The 19,716-nt window shown below is 46.1% G+C and overlaps 1 protein-coding gene across 1 annotated transcript; it reads left to right on the plus strand.

Annotated features, from left to right (window-relative positions):
- The first annotated feature begins 443 nt into the window (after window positions 1-443).
- Window positions 444-15,750, plus strand: Rbm34 (RNA binding motif protein 34). Its single transcript, XM_057754412.1, has 11 exons — window positions 444-531; window positions 612-783; window positions 1,430-1,563; window positions 2,372-2,603; window positions 4,193-4,252; window positions 6,200-6,243; window positions 11,291-11,374; window positions 11,510-11,573; window positions 13,579-13,618; window positions 14,102-14,220; window positions 15,277-15,750. The coding sequence occupies exons 1-11, from the start codon at window positions 482-484 to the stop codon at window positions 15,553-15,555; spliced, it is 1,278 nt and encodes a 425-aa protein (XP_057610395.1). The 5' UTR covers window positions 444-481; the 3' UTR covers window positions 15,556-15,750.
- Window positions 15,751-19,716: the final 3,966 nt, after the last annotated feature.

Raw genomic sequence — 19,716 nt, forward strand, 5'->3', positions numbered from 1 at the left:
AACCTAACCAGGGCGTTTTGTTTTGTTTGAGACGAGGTCTCACTCGGTAGCCAAAGCTACCCTGGAGCTGTACAGTTTAGGCGAGCCTGGAACTCCTGGCAATCCGGCTGCCTCGGCCCCCACATGCTGGGATTGAAGACATCAGCCATCATGCCTGGCTTCAGCTGGCTCTCATTCACACTCGAGGCTTCAGCTGCTCTTTAGACTGAGTGCACTCCTAAGCTGAAGTAAACGGGACAAAATCTCCTCCTAAACCCTCAGGTCCACAGATCCTCAGTACTAAGCCGCGTAGAGCTCTTGCGCAGCCGCAAATCGCTCGGAGAGGAGGGGGCACGGTCCTGAGCGGTAAAAGCAAGGCCCCAGAACGGAAGTAGTGGGAACACGGAGGCGGCCGGAACGGGGATCGGTGAGAACGCGGGACTAGCCGGAGCCCGGAAGTGCGGACTAACTCTGCGATCGTTCCGGAAGCTCATGTCCCAGCATGGCTTTGGGAGGGAAGGCTCCCAAGAGGAAGAAGGGCCAGGAGCGGAGGTGAGCGGCGCGCGGCGTTGGCGTGGGTGCGGGGTGGCGAGTGGCTCGCGGCCTGGAAGAGACTGTGCCTGTGTTTGCAGACAGAGCTCTGAAGATGGCGTGGGGGACGCGGCCGCCGACTACCAGGTGGGACAGGTCGCCGACAGCCTGCGGGGCGGCCAGAGACTTCACGGAGGCGAGACGGGGCGGCTGGCGGCTCTCTTCAGCGCCGCGGAGTCACAGGCTGCACCCGTGTTTGTGCCTGTGCCCCAGGTGAGTCCCCGGACTGCGGCTTGAGTGTCCCCTTAGAGCTAGGTGTAGAGGGTATCTCTGCTGACAGCATCAGCTGTCCGCCCCTGGAGCAAGGCAAGCCTTTCACCCTCAGCCCTGTTTATTGGTTGACAGGGTCTCTTGTAGCTGTTTAGGCCTCAGATTCTGTAATGTACCCGAGGACGGTCGTCCTCCAGCTTCTTGAGTGCTTCGATTACAGGACTGCTCCATCATATCTGACTTTATTTACTTTTTAGTTTGAGAACGGGTCTCACTAGTTGCCCAGATTGACTTTTAGCACACACTGTAGCCCAGGTGCCGTCCTGCTGCCTCAACTTTGCACTGAAAAGTGGAATCACGGGTGTGTGTGACCAAGCCCATCAAATCTGGGTTCACGACTAATGAATGTCAAGAATTCTCTGCTTCTCTTTAACCAGGGAGGAAGAAGTAGTATCAATCTAGAAAGAGCACAGTGTTGCTCAGGGATTTGGAGACGAGGACTTTGCTCTGTAGCCCTGGTTGGCCTGGCATTGCTCCTACCCCCTCCACATCCTGATCGCTGGAATTACCAGCATAGGCCACAACACAGTCACAGGGTCAGAATTCTTAAGAGCTTGACGTATTAAGTGTAACTTGAAACTCTTGAAAGGAAACCCCTAAGAAAAGAAAACCCGATGATGAAGAAGAAAGTACATCCCAGATTAAAAGGCCAGCTGTGCCAACCCCTGCCAAAAGGATGAAAGTGAAGAAACTCTCTGATGCAGAGGAGAGGCTGGCAAACAGGTTGGTGAAGTTCTTCTTCTTACTGGGCTAACTACATCAGGCAGTTTTGAAAAATTAATGTTCATCTTAATTTTTTCTTATTGCATAGTTCTCAAATTAAAAAAAAAAATACAGCCGGGCGGTGGCGCACGCCTTTAATCCCAGCCCTTGGGAGGCAGAGGCAGGCGGATCTCTGTGAGTTCGAGACCAGGCTGGTCTACAAGAGCTAGTTCCAGGACAGGCTCCAAAAAACCACAGAGAAACCCTGTCTCAAAAAAGAAAAGAAAAAAAATACATTATATAAAGTCTCATAGTATAGATACCTAAAAAATACAAAGACCCCCGTTTATCTATCCAAAGTGAATAGCCTTTCGGGTCTTTCCTTTCCATCTCTGCTTCTTGTTATTTCTGGGCCATCCTGTGGTTTATGTCTTCAGTGTTTCGGGTGGCTATCAAACATGAATTTGGTTTTTCATGTGGAAACCAGATTTCCATCATTAGTTTAAACTTTTTTTTATAGAATATTTGAGTTAGTATCCAGATAGCTACACCAGTACTACTTTTCCAGTTATTGTTTCTCACTGTTTTGGGGAGGTGAGGTAGGGCAGGGGTTTCCTTTCTTCCTTTCTTTTTCTTTTAAGATTTATTTATTATGTATATAGTGCTCTGTCTGCATGTGTGCCTGCTGGCCAGAAGAGGGCACCAGTTCTCATTACAGGTGCTTCTGAGCCACCATGTGGTTGCAGGACTGGCTTTGTCAACTGCTGTTGTTTTTGGTTTGTTTTTTTTTTTTTTTTTCTCTTTTCTTTGATTGTTCCTTAAAAACTAGGGAGAGTGCCCTAGCAAGTGCTGACCTAGAAGAAGAGCTTCATCAGGAGCAGGGGCAGGAAAGGAGAAGGTCTCAGTCTCGTGGTAAAGCAGCAGGTGGAGAAACACTTGGTGTGGCCCTCAGCCACGATGGAGACCAAAGAAGAAAAATCTCACTCAACCCTGAAGAAGAGCGGTTGAAAAACGAGAGGACTGTGTTTGTCGGCAACTTGCCTGTCACGTGTAATAAGAAGGTGAGCGCGAGGGGCAGTTTAAACCTAGGGGAGTTGTTGGCTGAGGTCACTTTTTTATTGAGCTAATCGTTGATAACTCGCTGCCGTAGCTTCGCCGTGCTTCCTGCTCACCACACCATAGATGGTTCTGGTGCCGACACCTCCTTGATCCTAGAGTCACAGACACAATCTGGGCTGTGTGTTTGTGTATGTGTGTGGTCTAATTCAGGCTTCTGAAGGTCATGTTTGAAGCAGCAGTAGCTTTTCCTGGCTTTTTTCTCTTCTGCTTTCTTCCTGTTAACGCCTCTAGAATGTAAACTGGATCGTTCTCTTCACTGCTCTGTGTGGAGCACAGGCTGAGTGATGTCTGCTGTGTGGAAGAGTGGCACTCAGGTGCCTTTCGTGCTGCAGGCTTCACTGAAGCTGTACCTTTGCTTTCTATGGACATGTGGTTGGTCGTCACTGCCTGCGCAATCCTCAGGCCCAAATCCTGCTCGCCTTTGGAAGGATGGGTTTATATTCTCCTTCCTTAAAAGCAGCCTAGGAAACACTGACTTTTATTCTGTCCCATAGTGTTTGATTAGTAAAGATATCATGTACTATCTTTTAAAAAAAATCTTAGATTTGTTTCGTGTGTATAAATATTTTGCCTACGTGTATGTATGTGTACTAATATGTGCCTAGTAGTGCCTGTGGTGGTCAGAAGAAATAATAATCAGATCCCCAGGAAGGTGGAGTAACATGATTGTGAGCTGCCATTTGGGTGCTGGGAGCCAGACCCAGGTCCCCTGTAAGAGTAACAAGGGCTCTTAACCACTGAGTCATCTCCCCAGTCCTCCTTTCTGTTTGTGAGACAAGATGTCTTCACTCTGGCTTCTAACTCACTCCCAAAGTGCTAGGGTGAGACACCAGCCCAGTCGTCTTTTGTCGGTTTGGTACGTGTCTTCCTGAGTCACCCTGTGTACCCTGGTACAACCTTGAGATCTCAGGCATTCTGCCTTAGCCTCCTGTATACATTTTGCTGTTGGTTATGATCTCCCCTTTATGTCATAAGAACTCAAAGGTGCTCTGCAAAAATATTCCTACGTTTTAAGTTAGAATTAGTTGTAGAGATTATTGTCCTACCCCTTAAAAATGTATGTTCTTGAGACTGGGATTCTCTTGAAGTAGTGTTCTGAAGTAAACAGTTGGCAGATTTCCCTGTGGGTCGGCGTCATTAAAAGGCAGTTTGGGTTAAGCCAGTGTAAAAAGATCCGAGAATGTGTGCAAGACACAAGTCTGACCTCAATTTAAGTGTCTCACAGACTGTAAGCATTGAAGCCTACAGCTAGCACCGGCCATGAGTAGATGCTAATGTCAACCTCACGTGTGTTTTTCTTCTCCCCAAGTTTCTGTAAACATCCCGCTGAGTAGTCACCTGCTTTTCTGATGTGCTCTTTGGATTTTAGGTGCCAGATGTGAACACTAATCTCGCTTCCACTTTGTGTTTCTAGTGCTGGGATAAGAGACGTAGATTACTATAGTTGGTTCTGGAATGTTCTTAAAGTGTAGCAGTGAACACAGATGTTCAAGGTATTAACTAACATGTATATGTTTATTGTTTATTTTAGAAGCTGAAGTCATTCTTTAAAGAGTATGGACGGATAGAATCCGTACGATTTCGGTCTGTGGTAAGTGTCTTCTCCCCCTGAAAAATGTAACTCTGTAACCTGTAACTCTGTAACCTTTTCTGTCTGCATGAGCAGAAACCCTAAGCCAGCCAGGCGGTGCACAGTTGGGAGACGCCTCTCTGTACCACAGCCTGTGTGGGCCTGTGGGAATCGGCCATGGGCTTAGCTCAGGGTGAGCTGGCAGTTACCAGGAGCTGTGTCTCTACCGCAGTAGGCATGAGAGATACAAGGCTAAGGCGTTGCTCCAGGCTCTGTTTCTGTGTGTTTAGGATTGTTTTTGGAGCTTTGTTAGGTCTTATGTGGAATTCCAGTCCCACCTTGAAGTGCCATATGTAGGCAGAGTTTCTCATCCCAGCAGCCACTTCCAAATTACCACACAGAGACTTAGTATTATTTATAAGTGCTTGGCTAATGGCTCAGGCTTAGTACTAGCTAACTCTTACATTTAAATTAACCCATTTCTTTTAATCAGTATATTGCCACATGGCTTGTGGCTTTACCTGTCCTCTAGCATCTCTTGTTCCCTCGGCAGCTGGCCGGAGCTCTCTCTAACTCCACCTTCTTTCTCCCATATTCTCAGTTTAAGCCAGTGAGAGTAATACACAGTCATAGTGTTCCACAGCTCATGGGATTTTCCATAGTTGAGTCATTTCTTTCTTTTCTCCTGGCCTATCTCTACTCATTGCTTCTTTTTAAATTTTTTATTTTCATTGGGAATCTCTTTTTTTTTTTTAGATTTCTGTGTATGGGCGGGTTGGTGTTTTACCTTCAGTTATATGCATGCAGTGCTCGTAGAGGCCAGAAGAGGGCAGCAGATCCCCTGGCAGTAACTGGGATCCAGGGCTCATGCTTGTGTTGGGAGACCAGCCTGGGTCCTCTGGAAAAGTAGTGAGTGTTCTTGACTGCCGAGCCATCTCTGTAGCCATCTTCTCTATTTTATTTCCTCATGTTAGAACAGCTGACCATGCTGTGGCTCTCCCTTCAATCTTCCTTCGTTGATACAGCACCCCATGGTCTACTGCATGAGTGGTCACCCTGTGGGTTCTTCAGCCTCGTCTCTCAGTGCACCACTTACTGCCCTGAGCTGAAGCCACTTGTTCTGTTGACCTGTGTGACCTTTCCCATAGCTGCTCCCTTGTCACTTGGCTTATTGCTGTGCTGCTGATATTATGTGCTCCTGGGTCTCTGGGACTGTGTTCCCAGGACCAAGATCAAGATCATCCTCAAAACACACTAAGTCCACGGCTTGCCTGGGCTACAGAGGCCCTGTCTAAAACAAATAAAGACTCCAAAAATATTTTGGGGCCCGGTGGATATATAATCTCTTAGATGCAAAGGAAATCACGTTTCCTCCTGACCAGTTCAGACGTTTTAAATACATAGAGTGGAGAGGAAGGTTTAATTTATAAATGCTGCCCCCACCCCCATTTGCTTTATAAAACTGTTTTCACCTGTTTTTCGTGACTCTTCGCTGTGTTGGAGTCATCCTGCAGTTTGGGCACCCAGTGTCTGTGCTTGTGCTGTGTTGTCTGCGAGTGGCTGCGGACTGTGAGGCTGTCTGGGAATTCCTTATCTCTTCTCCCTTCTGTCTGAGGTAGGGCTTCCTGTATCCCTGTGCAGCTCAGGAGGGTATCTGTATTCCTCATCTTCTTGTCTCAGAGCTGGGATTACAGGACTGTAGAGTGTGCCGCAGCTCCTGGCTCACAGGCATTAGGATGATTGTCTCTGATTCAGTTTCCCTAAGGTGTTTTGAGCTGCATGTGGTTAGCTACATAGTTTGGCTTTTACTAAAATGTAACTTATGTGGCTGGAGGTGTAGCAGAGGTAGAGCACATGTCGACCTGTTGAGTGCAGTTTCCAGCCCAGAGAAAGGGGAGGAATAAGTGTTAACCAGTTTGAAAAATACTCCAAAATCAAATTTGTAATGTTTTTTTTTCTTCTTAAAAGATGCCAGCAGAGGGAACACTAACCAAAAAATTGGCTGCAATAAAGTAAGTTCATAATTAGATTATTTTCTTTTTTTAGACTATCCTAGTGTTCTATAAGGTCTACCCTGATTTATTTCAGTATACCTGCTCGTGGCTAGTTTGTTTGTTTTCATCATGTGGTCATAAATAAGTGGAGTGAAGGAATGGTTTGGTTTGGTTTTTTGAGACAAGGTCTCGTTATGTAGCCCTGACTGACTGACTGACTTTGAGCTTACAGAGATCTGCCTATCTGTGCCTCCCAAGTGCTGAAATTAAAGGTATGCACTAATGGGCCCAGCCAGGCCTTACATTTTTAAGACAGTGTCTTGCTATGTAACTCAGTAAGCATGGAACTCCTGATTCTTCTGCCTTTGTTTATGGGTGCTGAGCGGTTAGGGGAGCACCGTACATCTGGTCACTTTTAGGACTGTGACGTTTGAGCCTGGCGAAAGCATTGCCACAGTCTGCATCCTGAATGCCTCCTTAGCCCAGTCTACTGGTGTGCCTGTGTGGTGCGTCTGCCTCTGCCTGTAGGCATCACTCACTTGCCTACTTTCTGAGCTATGTGTGTTTGTGAGCAGACCCTACACTTCATGGTGCTCCTCCTCCTTGATTCTGGGGGTGGCACATGGGCCCTGGTTTGCACTAAGCACTCACACTACCTCTGAGCACACTCCAGCCCATTCCGTCCTGGTCTGACTTTCCTCCTCAGGGTTTTGAGATCCGTGCTGTGTACATCAGTGATCTGTTCTTTGTCAATACTGTTTCCTTGTGTGGAAAATGAGCATTAAATTTGGTCATTCACTAGCCCTTTAGCATCCAGTGATTCCAGATTTTACCCTTCATGCATAAAGGACTAAAACCATTTGTGGACAGGTAATGTCTCCTGACAAAGTCCTGAGGGAGAATGTCTGTGCCGTACAGTCAGTGTGTTTTAGCTTCCTAAAAGGTAGCCCCCTACTGCCCATCATTCTTGCATGGTTTTCATTCCACCAGCACTCGGTGAGAACACCACATGTCCGTGTCCTCCACAGCCACAGGACACTAGTGTCAGCCTTTCTGAAGACTCCTTGCTATGCTTTTGTAAGATGGCAAACATCTTTTTATGTGCTTACTGGGTTTTTACTGTTTGGTCAAGTACTATAAAAAATCACCTGTTTACTACTGTCTTTTTTCCCTTGTTTCTGAGGAAGAGAGAGATGGATGGTGTGGGAGAGAGTTACATATTCTGTATGCAAAAGCTTTGGTGTATCAAAAGGATAAGAAATTTCACATCTTATTGAGGATCCAGTGTGGAGGGCTGCCATTGTTAGTGAGCTGTAGTGTAGTGGGAATGAGGGCACCAAGCTGTGGTCAGCCGGGCGATGGTGGCGCACGTCTTTAATCCCAGCACTCGGGAGGCAGAGGCAGGTGGATCTCTGTGAGTTCGAGACCAACCTGGTCTACAAGAGCTAGTTCCAGAACAGGCTTCAAAGCCACAGAGAAACCCTGTCTCGGAAAAAAAAAAAAAAAAACAACAAAAACAAGCTGTGGTCAGCCTCTCCTTATGGGCGTGCATGTGTTACAGTATGCTTGTGGGAGCCGGCTCTCTACCACCAAGTGGATACTAGAGGATCAAACTCAGCCTGTCAATCTTGGTGGCCGGCATCTTTACCCACTGAGCCATCTTTTAGGCTAGACTTGGCCTTTTGCCTTTCATGGGTCTTAATGTCCCTTACCGTGTTGCTGACAGGAGGTTCCCTTTCCTCTTCTAGCCCTGAAGTCTTGGCTCTGCCCCGAGTGGCAGGCTGACTGTTCTTCCCCGCAGCATCTTCACCTTTTCCTTCACCTGGAGGAGAATCCAGGTGGGCTTTCACACTCTCCTCTAGCCTGTTGTCAGCGTAGATGTTCTCTGGGGCTCATGCCCAGGCTCTGTGTTCTGTGGATGCCAGCTCAGATCTGAGTACACCCATAGATGGTCTCCTTGCAGCATCAGTGAGACTGAACCGTGCGCGGGTATTGTCTCTCTTTGGAGCGAGGAGCCTGGCCTTAGTGTCCAGGTGCTTTCCTCCAAGACTCTTTGGGTTCCACCAGTTTTGATGCTGTGGATTAGCTGCTAAGGACAGGAGAGATGCTCTTCCTGGCTTCTGTGCTGTAGTAGAGACAGAACATTACCTGACACGAGCTGTTCATGGTCCCCTTTAGTCTGATGTAAAAGTCCACTGAAGTAGACCCTTGCCACTTGCCACTCGTATTCATGGGACAAAGATCTTTCTGTTTTGTGTTGCTGGGGTCAGCGTTGGGTTTGTTGGAAGCTGTGTCTTGTGGGGAGAGTTAGGTGCTGGAGAGCACTGACTGAGTGTCTGTCCTGTAGCTTGTCAGCTTTTTGACCACCATCAATACTTCTCAGACCTCAGTTTCTTCATCATGAAGTCAGAAAATAACACCCACACCAGGTGAAAGGTCTAGGTCAGTGCTGGGCAGTGTTTTGTATCTAGTAACTCATAGCTGTTTTCCTCAATAGGAAGGTATCAGATTGTGCATAGGAAGTCACAGAAACCATGACAGTGCTGAGATGGAGAACAGACATGCGTCCCGCCTCTAACCCGGAAGCTGTCTATGGTCAGCTGGTCACAAGGGAAATTGTTTTCCCAATGGTGTCTCACTGGATACACCACATTTAAGTGAGAGCCTGTGGCTGGCACAAAACAAACTCAGTGGTATTTTTAAGCTTTTTTTTGTCTCTATTTTGTTTGGGCATTTTTTACCTTACTGGTCTTTTGCTTATATATTATAGTTCCTACACATGTCTCTCGTTCGTTCGTTCTTTCTTTCTTTCTTTCTTTCTTTCTTTCTTTCTTTCTTTCTTTCTTTCTTGTTTTGCTTTACTTATTTATTTTTGCCTGTTTGTTTTCCAAAGAGAGAGAGAGAGAGAAAAGGCATAAGGCATGGAGTTGTATGAGTGAGGAGGATGTATAAGTCCTGGCTGTCTTGGAACTTGCTCTGTAGACCAGGCTGGCTTCGAACCCACAGAGATTCTCCTGCCTTTGCTTCTTGAGTGCTGGGATTAAAGGTGTGTGCCACCATACCCAGCTTGAAAAATAATTTTTTTCAACATCAAGAAAGAAAAGACTTAAGGTGGTCCATTGTGCTGCAGCACACCGTGTTCATGAGCCTGGCCCTGCTCACTGGGTATCTTCCCAACAGTTCTCATTCGTGTTTTTGCCTTTGATGACCTCAGCAGCAGGCTGGCATCTTTAGACAAGGACCAGTGATCATTACTAAGTCTATTTTACTGCTTTGTCTAAGATTTATTTATTTTTATTTTTTATATATTTGATTGTTTTGCTTGCATGTGTATATGTGCACTGTGTGTGTGTGTGTGTGTGTGTGTGTGGTGTCAGAGGAGACCAGAAAGGATGACAGATCTCCGGAACTGGAATTGCAGATGGTTGTGAGCCGCCTTGTGAGTGCTGGGAACTGACCCAGGTCCCCTTCAAGAGCAACAAGTGTTGCTAGCCACTGAGCCATCTCCTCAGCCCTCGTCTGTCTTACCACTATCATTAGTAGCTATTATCTACTGAATCGCATCCATATTATGTTACCCTTTGCAAGTGTAGGTCTTGGGCAGAAGCAGCAGCCATAATCACTAAAGGTAAAAAGCCAGCCTGGGGAAATGGCTCAGTTAAGTGGTTGTCTTGCAAGCATGAGGACTTAAGCTTGATCCCTAGATCCCTTGTAGAAAAAGCCAGGCATAGTGGTTGGCACACTTGTAATCCCTGTGCTGGAGAGGTGAGACAATGACCATGCAGTCTATCCTGTGTGGTGAGACCTAGGAATGAGAAACCCTGTCTCAAAATGTAGGTAGTGCCTGCAAAATGACTCAGCAAGGAAAAGTGCCTGCTTCCAAGGTCAGTGACCTCGGTTCAGTCCCTGGTACCCACATAGTGGAAGGGAAGGATTGACTCCTGTGAGTTGTCCCTGCCTCCATATGAGTGGGTGTGTTCCCCTACCTACAACTAAACACATGTTTTAAAAATACACACAAAAATGGTAGACAGCACTGGAGGGATGACAGGTGAGGTGGACTCTGGCCTCCACACATACATGCACATATGTGTAAGCACACACACAAAAGTGAAGAGCAACTCTTACATGCCTTGCTTAGAAAGAATAGCCTCGGCCGGGCGGTGGTGGTGCACGCCTTTAATCCCAGCACTCGGAAGGCAGAGACAGGAGAATCTCTGTGAGTTCGAGATCAGCCTGGTCTACAGAACTGGTTCCAGGACAGGCTCCAAAGCCACAGAGAAACCCTGTCTCAAAAAAAAAAAAAAAAAAACCAAAACACAAAAAAAAAAAACAAGAAAAAAACAAAAGAAAAGAAAAGAAAGGAAGAATAGCCTCGACACTTAACTGTGGTCCTGACATAGGAGCCGTGTCTGGGCCAGATCAAACCTTTAGGCCCAGTAGCAAGTTTACCAGGTACAGAATACAGAGGCGCGTATCAGACTGCTTTCTCACAGCAGCAAATTCAGGCTGTTGGAAATAATGCAGGTCCAAAAGATTTCTTTGAGTGAACAAGTGAAGTGTAATGGATAGCAGTAGAAAGGGCTGTATCGTGAGAGGGAAGCAGTCAGTGTAGAAGTCGGGAAGATGGTACCCATCAGCAGGATGGCTGGGTTGCTGGGTGGGTGGTGGCTGTTAGGGCTGTCTCTCCTGAGCTGAGCTGTTTGTCGATGTGCACTTCCTAGGTGTGTATCCTACAGTGAAAAGGAAGTTTTTCTAGGTTTGGATTTGGAGCCAGGATGGCATTGCTGATCCTCCCATTGTTCTAGTTGACACTCGTGGGAGTCCTGTTCTCACCGTTCCCTCACAGTGATGACTTCCGAGATGGTGTGGGCTTGTTGCTTCTTTGCTATCTTTATATATCTCTGTTCTTTTTCAAACTACTGGATCTTTTCTTGAAAATGTGGAACTTCCAGTCTGTAAATTTTATCATGTATTGGTTATAGAAAACAAAACTAGATTTTTCTCCTGAGTTTGAGGTTAGCAAATTTTATATGATCTGTTTTTCCTTCTGTTTTCTCTGCAGACGTAAATTTCACCCTGACCAGAAAAGCATCAACGCGTATGTAGTGTTCAAGGAAGAGAATGCTGCTGCAAAGGCGCTGCAGAGGTGACCCTGCCGGGGACATGGGGACGGGGCGGCGCTGGCCTCTTCCCAAGAGGGTTTACATGGGCTTCATTACGGCAGACGCCCCATAGTTAAGTGCTGATTTTCAACAGCCACCCCCACTTGTCTTTATATTAGAAACGGCGCCGAGATTGCAGAAGGATTTCGTATTCGAGTTGATCTCGCATCTGAAACCACCTCTGTAAGTAGAATGTGATTTGTTTAAGGATCTTAACAAGACAGCTAGATATGGTAGCTCGTGCCTGTCATCCCTGCATCAGGAGGGTGACAGGAATTACAGGTTCACCTGGCATGAACAGTGTGAGACTGTCCCAAAGAAGTGGAAAAGAAAACAAGGCAACAAAAAGATCTTCACATGAGCCTTGTGAAGTGATGGAGGGAGCAGGGGGAGAGTGGGAGAAAGGAACCTTTGTTCTTTAGGGACACAGTATTGGTATCCAGGGGGTCACAGGACTCAGGTGAACATTCTCTTCACAAATAGGCCACGTTCCATTTGAAGATACTCTCCCATGACCAGCTCTTTAGAGAAAGTAAGAGGTCACCAGAGAAAGTAAGAGGTCAGGAAAGTTAGGCTCACTTAGGCTGCTTGCTCATGCCTGTGTCGGAGCTGGGGAGGCAGAAGCAAGAGCAGCACACGTTTTGGGCCATGCTGGGCTGTACAGTGAGACCCTGTCTCAGAAACCAAAAGCAGACTTGTTATTTGTTAGAGGTAAGGAGCAGTCTGAAGACTCTGTGTGCTTGATATGTGCTGGAGACACAGAGGGCCAAGCTGTGGCTCTGTTTTATGGTAAGTGCTGTCATCTGCACAGGGGGCTTTGTCCACTCAGAGTGGTGCCCCTGGGACAGGTCGACAGGAAAGTACAAGAACAGTTTGTAGGAGAACAGATTACATGAGTCTTGAAAGATTTACCTGGGCAGGAAAGTATTCTCAAAGCACAATGGCAATATCTGTGAGGTGTTATGGGAGGCCGCTTGTTTGCTCCCGGCTACCCAGAACCAAATTAATCACACAGAAACTATATTTAAATCACTGCTTGGCCAATCACTTAAGCATATTGCTAGCTAGCTCTTATATCTTTGGTTAACCCATTTTTATTATTTTATATTTTACCACGAGGCTCATGGCCCACCAACAAGGTTCCAGATGGCAGCTCACCTCTTTCTCCCCTGGCAGCTACTTGGCTTCTCTCTGACTCCGCCTTCTTTCTCCCAGCATTCAGTTTAGTTTTCCCTGCCTAGCTCTGTCCTGCCCTGCTACAGGCTCAAAGCAGTTTGTTTATTCATTAACCAATAAAAGCAGCACATATACAGAAGGACTCTCCACATCAGGGGTGTGTATGGCAAGAGCTTTGTGTGGTCAGTGGGTGTACGGTAGCTAAGAGTCCTGCAGGGTAGATAGGTTGGCAGGCAGACTATGAAATCCTGCTTTGCCTCACTTCATGCAATATCTGGGTCTTGTCCAGTGTAGGTTCAGGAGCATTCAACATTTCAGTGCTGGAGCAACTTGACCAGACTGCACATGACAGCTGCATCTTCAGACAATGAGAGAACTGTAGAGTTACCCTGCAGAAGTGTGCTTCTCTTAGATGAGAGAGAGCAACAGTCAGAGTCAAACCTCTAGCTGGACCACAGAGGGTCAGCAAGCTGTGATGCTTGGGCCATATCTGTTAATAAATTTAACTGCATACAACCACAAGTTTGTTTTTGTATCTTAAGCTATTATAGCCGGATGAGACGTTGCAGTGGAGATCATGTAACCCTTAAGCTCTAAGTCTGAGTGGTTCTCCACCTTCCTAATGCTGCAGCTTTTAATGCAGTTCCTCCTGCTGTGGTGATCCTCAACCATAGATTATCTTCATTGCTACTTCATAACTGTAATTTTGCTACTGTTATGAATCGTAAATATCTGTTTGCTGATGGTTTTAGTCATCCCTGTGAAGGGGTCACGACCCACGGGTTGAGAACCACTGCCTTAGAGCCTAACGTGGTTACTGATTGGCCTTCCCTAAGCACTGCCTGTGAGTGCTGCTGTGATCAGGTCTCTCCTGGTGCTCACCTATGCAGTGGGAACGTAGGAACAGACGTGGGCAGGGTATGATCAAGTCAGGGAGTGGAGACCCTCAGCCCGTGGAGGGGATGCTCCTGTTTTCTAGTGTACTGACTGTTTTTGTTCATCGCTGTTTCAGAGGGACAAGAGATCGGTGTTTGTGGGGAACCTTCCTTACAGTAAGTTTGCTTTAACGAAAGTGTAATTGTTGTTACTACATGATAGGGAAAGGAGCGGGATGTAGTTCCGTGGCCAGGGGCTCACCTACATGCCTGAGAGCAGTAACAAGAACAGTAGTCGAGAACAAAAGGAAAATGAGTAATATGGACGTGGTGGCGTAGTGAGTGTCCTTAATCCCATCTAGTTGAGGCCAAGGCAGGAAGACTGGAAAACGAAGGCCTACTTTAGCTGCCTCTGGGGAAAATTTAGAAAGAGCTGAAGGTGTAGCTCAGTGGCAGAGTTCCTCCCTGGTGCTCGTGCGGCTTTGTGTTTCCTTCCCTTACACCAGAACCATAGAAACAAAGCTCGAGTAATGTGAGGATTGCTTTGGACAGCTTTTAGAGGCATGCTGCGTAGCGCTGTGTTCTCGTGGGCTTCTCTAAGCGTTACCACACAAGGACAGTCCACACGTTCACCTCATTTGTGCTTGGATTTGTTTGTAGAAATTGAAGATGCTGCTTTGGAGAAACACTTTCTGGACTGTGGGAGCATTGTGGCAGTGCGGATCTTGAGAAACCCACTCACAGGCGTCGGCAGAGGGTTTGGCTATGTGCTCTTTGAGGTACGGGGACCAGAGCGCTGCTGCTCTTAGGAATGAATGCCTGTGCCCCAGGGAGGTCGTCAGTGCTGTGTCGTGATTCGAATTCCCAGCTTCTGACTCAAGAAAGCTCAATTCATAACCACCACAACAGAATGCCGTGGCTACAGCTGTCCAAGCATCCTTGTTTGTGCATGCTAGCAGTACTGTGTAATACTCTAGATGCTGGGTGTTAGAGGAACCTTACCTTCTGTAAGATGGAGCAAACACAAAGTTCCTGCATTGAGTTCAGTGACTACTAGTCAGTGTCTCCTGACATTCCTAAACAGTAGAGGATACCTCTGCTGGATAGCACGTAGATTTATTGTTACTATTTTTAATGTGTATGTGAGTATAGGTACCCATGCCAGACATAGCGGGTGCCCCACGAGCTGGAGTTACTGGTGGTCATGAGCCACTTGGCTTGGGTGCCAGGAACTGAACTTCAATTCTCCTTAAGAGCAGTCTGTACTCTTAACTACTGAGTGAGACATCCATCCAGTGCCCAGGCTCTCTGACTCTTGACAGGTATCCCTGGGAGATGTTAGGAGTCTTGTGTGTGAGGTCTGTGTTGCTCTACTGCACTGATCTCGGTACTCTGTCTAGATGTAACTCGCCTCTTTGAGAAGCCTGTAGAGTTCTTTCAGCACCTCAGCATTCAAAATAGTATTAGTCATTCTGTGCTGGAATGAGTTTGGACTCACAGAACGTTCTAGAGCCTCTAGTCCCACATCTTAGGGACTATAGGAGAGTTTCCTGTCTTCCACTTACAACAGAAATTTTACAGAAAGTTGGCTTCTGAACTGTTTTCTGTTTTAAAGAAACCTATGATGACAAAAGTGAGCCAATAGTTGTGGCTGTTAGCGTTTGGGGAGGTGACCTGAGTGTGACATGAGCAGCGGGGGGCTCATGCACGGCTGGGACCACAGAGTAGAAGGCCTTCATATACCATTGAACTCAGACTTTACTGATCTCGTTACATATGAGTTTCTGGTGGAAATTAATGGTTTTTTTTTATTATTATTATTTTTGTTCTTACAGAATACAGATGCTGTTCATCTTGCTTTGAAGTTAAATAATTCTGAGCTAATGGGAAGAAAATTGAGAGTCATGCGTTCTGTTAATAAAGAAAAACTAAAACAACCGAGTTCAAACCCAAGCTTGAAGAATGCCAGTAAACCTAAGCAAAATGTTACTTTTTCTTCCAAAAATGCAGGATGTTCCAAAAATGCATTTATTGGAGAAAAGGCAGTTGTCACGAAAAAGAAGAAAGGACAAAAGAAAAAAGTAAAAGCAAAGAAACAAAAAAACCAGCAGTAATGACAGAAGCTGCCTCCTTCGTTTCTATGTTGAACATTTGGAATGAGTGGGTTTTTTACGAATTGTGTGGAAAATGTGGAGACTCACAGTGGTGTTTTGTACTCATATGTAAGGCTTTTTTTTAAAAAAGCATTATTCTTAGATATGAATTTACAGAAAATAATAAACATTAATACTGGTTACTGTGGGAACACCGATTCCAAATGTTGCCGTGAAGACAGACCGAGCTGTCAAAAATAGACGCCCATCTCTTCCTATCTCATTCCAGCCATCTAAGAATTGCTAACCATGCTGGGCAGTGGTGGCGCACGCCTTTAATCCCAGCACTTGGGAGGCAGAGGCAGGCGGATCTCTGTGAGTTCGAGACCAGCCTGGTCTACAGAGCTAGTTCCAGGACAGAAACCCTGTCTCAAAAAACCAAAAAAAAAGAAAGAATTGCTAACCAACAGGAACACCCAGAAGTGTGACTGACTTCTAGGCCATAGCCAACAACTAACGTGGTTGGTTATTAATGTCCTTGACAGGCTGGCTATAAAGCTGGTTTACTGCCACTCAGAATGAAATAGCTGTCCCAGAAAGTTTAAAGACAATATTTCCCAATGAATTATAGTAATTGAATCACAAATTTTAAAGGTGAATGACAGGACAACACGGACTGCATCCTCTAGGGGCTTGGTCTGGTTACAGCTAATGATACAGATGTCACCAAGCCGAGGCTGGGTCCAGGATGGAGAGCTGTGGGGAGATGTAAGCCAAGGCAGTTTAAAGAATACACACTCTCCCACTTGGGTAGACACTCATTTAGTTTTCAGAATTCTGTCTTTGGACAATGCCATGTAGAAAATCTAATGGGGTGTCAGAACATAGCTTTAGAGGCTGGGGAGATGGCTTCTTGGTTAAGAGCATGCACTGCTCACTCTTCCAGAGAACCTGAGTTCAATTCCTAGCACCGACCTCAAGTAGTTCACAATTGCATATAACTGCGTACAGACATATACATACAGTTAAAAGTGTAGGTCTTAGCAGAGAAAGCTCCATTTGCTGTGGCCAAGTCTGGATAGTTTATGCTTTGTTTCCCTTACCGTATTCAGAACCCTTTCACTTAAATCTCAGCAATGTTACTTGATCATTTTGAGCATTTTACCTAAATTATATAAAGATATATTAGATTGTCTGTTCATATATGATCTGTGTGCATACATGCATACTTTGAGTCCTGTGAGTGAACAGCTTAAAGCATAGTAGATTATTATATATACATATGTTGTAAAGGACCGGCCTCGACAAAAATACCTCTTGCCAGGGTAGGGGCATGGGAATTGAAGACATGTAAGTAAAGAATATGAAGATGCATAAAAATAAGACAGAAAACAAAGTGTTGCCGGGCGGTGGTGGCGCACGCCTTTAATCCCAGCACTTGGGAGGCAGAGGCAGGCGGATCTCTGTGAGTTCGAGGCCAGCCTGGTCTACAAAGGGAGTTCCAGGACAGGCTCCAAAGCTACAGAAAAACCCTGTCTCGAAAAACCAAAAAAAACCAGTGTTGGGAGGGCATTCCAGTAACTGAAATCCTCCATGTTTATTTTTTCACAGTTTTTATACCCAACATAAATGGGGGTGGGGGAAGAAGGTAACAAAGGACTTTATTAACATGATACAAAGGATAACTCACACAGCCAATGGCTTTATCTGAGACGTGAAATCATTAGCATTCTGTTGTCTAGGTAGCAAAGGTGCTCTAGATCGCATATGCTGACAACTACCTTTCCCCAGGTGACCTCATAGTTGCAAAGAAGGAGCAGAAACTACACTTGCATATCCTGACCACCTGTCAGGGTGGCATGGAGCTATCAGAGAACCAAGCAATCACATCCTGAGTTGGGACAGACAACTATGGCCTGTCAATCTCCAGACAGTCAGACAAGGTGGAAATGGGCCTGCATTTTTCAACCTTTACCACATGCGCACGCACGCACAAACACACACGCACACACACACGTATAGTTTACTATGCGTCTGCATCATGTAGACACAGGTGCATGCGTGCACAGCTTGCACAGAGCTCAGAACTCGAGCTCTCTTCCACAGCGTGCACTTCTATTCACAGCAAGCTCACAGGCCCAGATGTTCCAGAATTTGTTACTGTGTACTTGCTGAACTCTCCTTTCACAAACAGAATATGTGTGTGGTACTTACATGAAAAAGGATTTTGTAGAACATTTTCCTGAAGACTCTCTATAACTCTTCTTTCAACCTCGACAAATACTTGCCTTGTTATATATGGGTAAATACAGCCACAAGACTATGAGTGGCCAACAGTGGTTAGAAGTTGGTTTTTAGTTATAATAAAAATACTGGATACATGCTTTTTAATCATGAGAATTAGTCACTTTTTTTTCTCAGGAACAGTTTTTCCCTAACTTTGTTCTCAAATGCTTTCTGCTGGGCTTACACGCTGAGTTCTCAGGGTGAGAGGCGTGGGGAAGCTCTGGCTGCCTACCCTTTGCCTTGTCACTGTGGACAATTCTAAGTGACTGCAGCAGAGCTTGCCCTGTGTCCGGAGTTCACGTAAACCCTCCTTGAGTGTGACCCATGTCAATGACTCTAACATTAAGCACATCTCCCAACTTCCCTGTGAATACCTACCTCCGTTGGTTGATGTAAGAGATTGGATGTGGAGTCTGATGGAATTGCCTTCAGTTTGCAGTATTAACTAATAATTATGGACACATTTAACCAAAATGAACTTTTCACATGGCTGTATATGTTGCATTTAATTAAAAAACCAGTAATGTTGCCGGGCGGTGGTGGCGCACGCCTTTAATCCCAGCACTCGGGAGGCAGAGGCAGGCAGATCTCTGTGAGTTCGAGACCAGCCTGGTCTACAAAAGCTAGTTCCAGGACAGGCTCCAAAGCTACAGAGAAACCCTGTCTCGAAAAAATCAAAAAAAAAAAAAAAAAAAAAACCAACCCAGTAATGTGGCAGAGCACCAACCTAGCATGCCTGCCACTCCTCCTTTAATCCGCAGTACCACAAGTTAAACTGGTTTCCATTCAAGTCATCCGGAACCCACTGTCACAGCTACAAAGACGACTTACTGTCCGGTGTTCAAGGCCTCGGATGCCAACTTCGTGGATTTGAGTAGCTGTTTTCTGTTCTGTGTACCCAAGGCTCAGGAGGCTGAGGCTCACAGGTAGTTTTAGGGATGAGGGAAACCACAATGTGTGCCGGGTATAAGAAAGCCGCTCTCAGTGGTGGCGCACGCCTTTAATCCCAGCACTAGGGAGGCAGAGGCAGGCGGATCTCTGTGAGTTCGAGACCAACCTGGTCTACAAGAGCTAGTTCTAGGACAGGCTCCAAAGGCTACAGAGAAACCCTGTCTCGAAAAACCAAAAAAAAAAAAAAAAAAAGAAAGAAAGAAAGAAAGAAAGCCGCTCTCCTGCTCTGTTGTATGTGTCTTGTCTGGGTCCTTGGCTCTGCTCTATCTGCACTTCTCTATCCTTACCCCTTACCTTTCCCCAACACATATCTTCAGGGCTAATTCCTGTTCTGATGGAGGGCTTTCCCAGGCTGTGTTAGGTCCTCCAGTGGCGTCTTCCGGTATTGTCTACCAACTACTCAGACCGAGTTTGTTTAACCAGACTGCCTTTCCTTCAAACGCTAGCCAGTGTGTCATGGTGTGTGGGCCTGACCATTGCTAATGAACTGGCTGGCATTCTTTTGCTCAGATGGAAATGCAGTAGGCGAGGAATAGCTTCTGTGGAGTTGGTAGTTCTGGGCCTGAAGTGCTGACAGCTTCTTACTGATCCAGAGGCTTCTAGTTCCAAGTCCCGAGAACTGGAGATTTAGGGTTTCAGGCCTTGCAAACCAGATAGCTCTGACTTCTGATTGCCAGCAGCCCAACACTCATCAGCTAGTGAAATTCTTGGCCCTAAGAACAGGCTATGGCGGCAACACCTTTTATTACCCCTGGGAGGACCTCAGACCTTGGGACCCTCATCCTCATGCAGTGTTACAGCTCTGGGGTCTCGGGTGTCAGGATCCTTGTCTGTAAGGTGTGGGTGTTTCCTGAACTCTGCAATGACCAGAGGCAGCAGCTTCTCACCTTTATCTCTCCACAAAATTCTACCTTCTGCTCTGTCATCTTATTTCTCGCTTGCTGC

This window comes from Chionomys nivalis, chromosome 21 (genome assembly GCF_950005125.1).
Source record: "Chionomys nivalis chromosome 21, mChiNiv1.1, whole genome shotgun sequence".
In the NCBI taxonomy this organism is placed as follows: domain Eukaryota; kingdom Metazoa; phylum Chordata; class Mammalia; order Rodentia; family Cricetidae; genus Chionomys; species Chionomys nivalis.

Excerpts from the sequence above, each read along its gene's own strand:
- Rbm34 (XM_057754412.1), top strand. The coding sequence starts at position 482 with ATGGCTTTGGGAGGGAAGGCTCCCAAGAGGAAGAAGGGCCAGGAGCGG. Across the intron at positions 2,604-4,192 it reads CTGTCACGTGTAATAAGAAG|AAGCTGAAGTCATTCTTTAA; the intron begins GTGAGCGCGAGG and ends TGTTTATTTTAG. Across the intron at positions 13,619-14,101 it reads TGTGGGGAACCTTCCTTACA|AAATTGAAGATGCTGCTTTG; the intron begins GTAAGTTTGCTT and ends ATTTGTTTGTAG.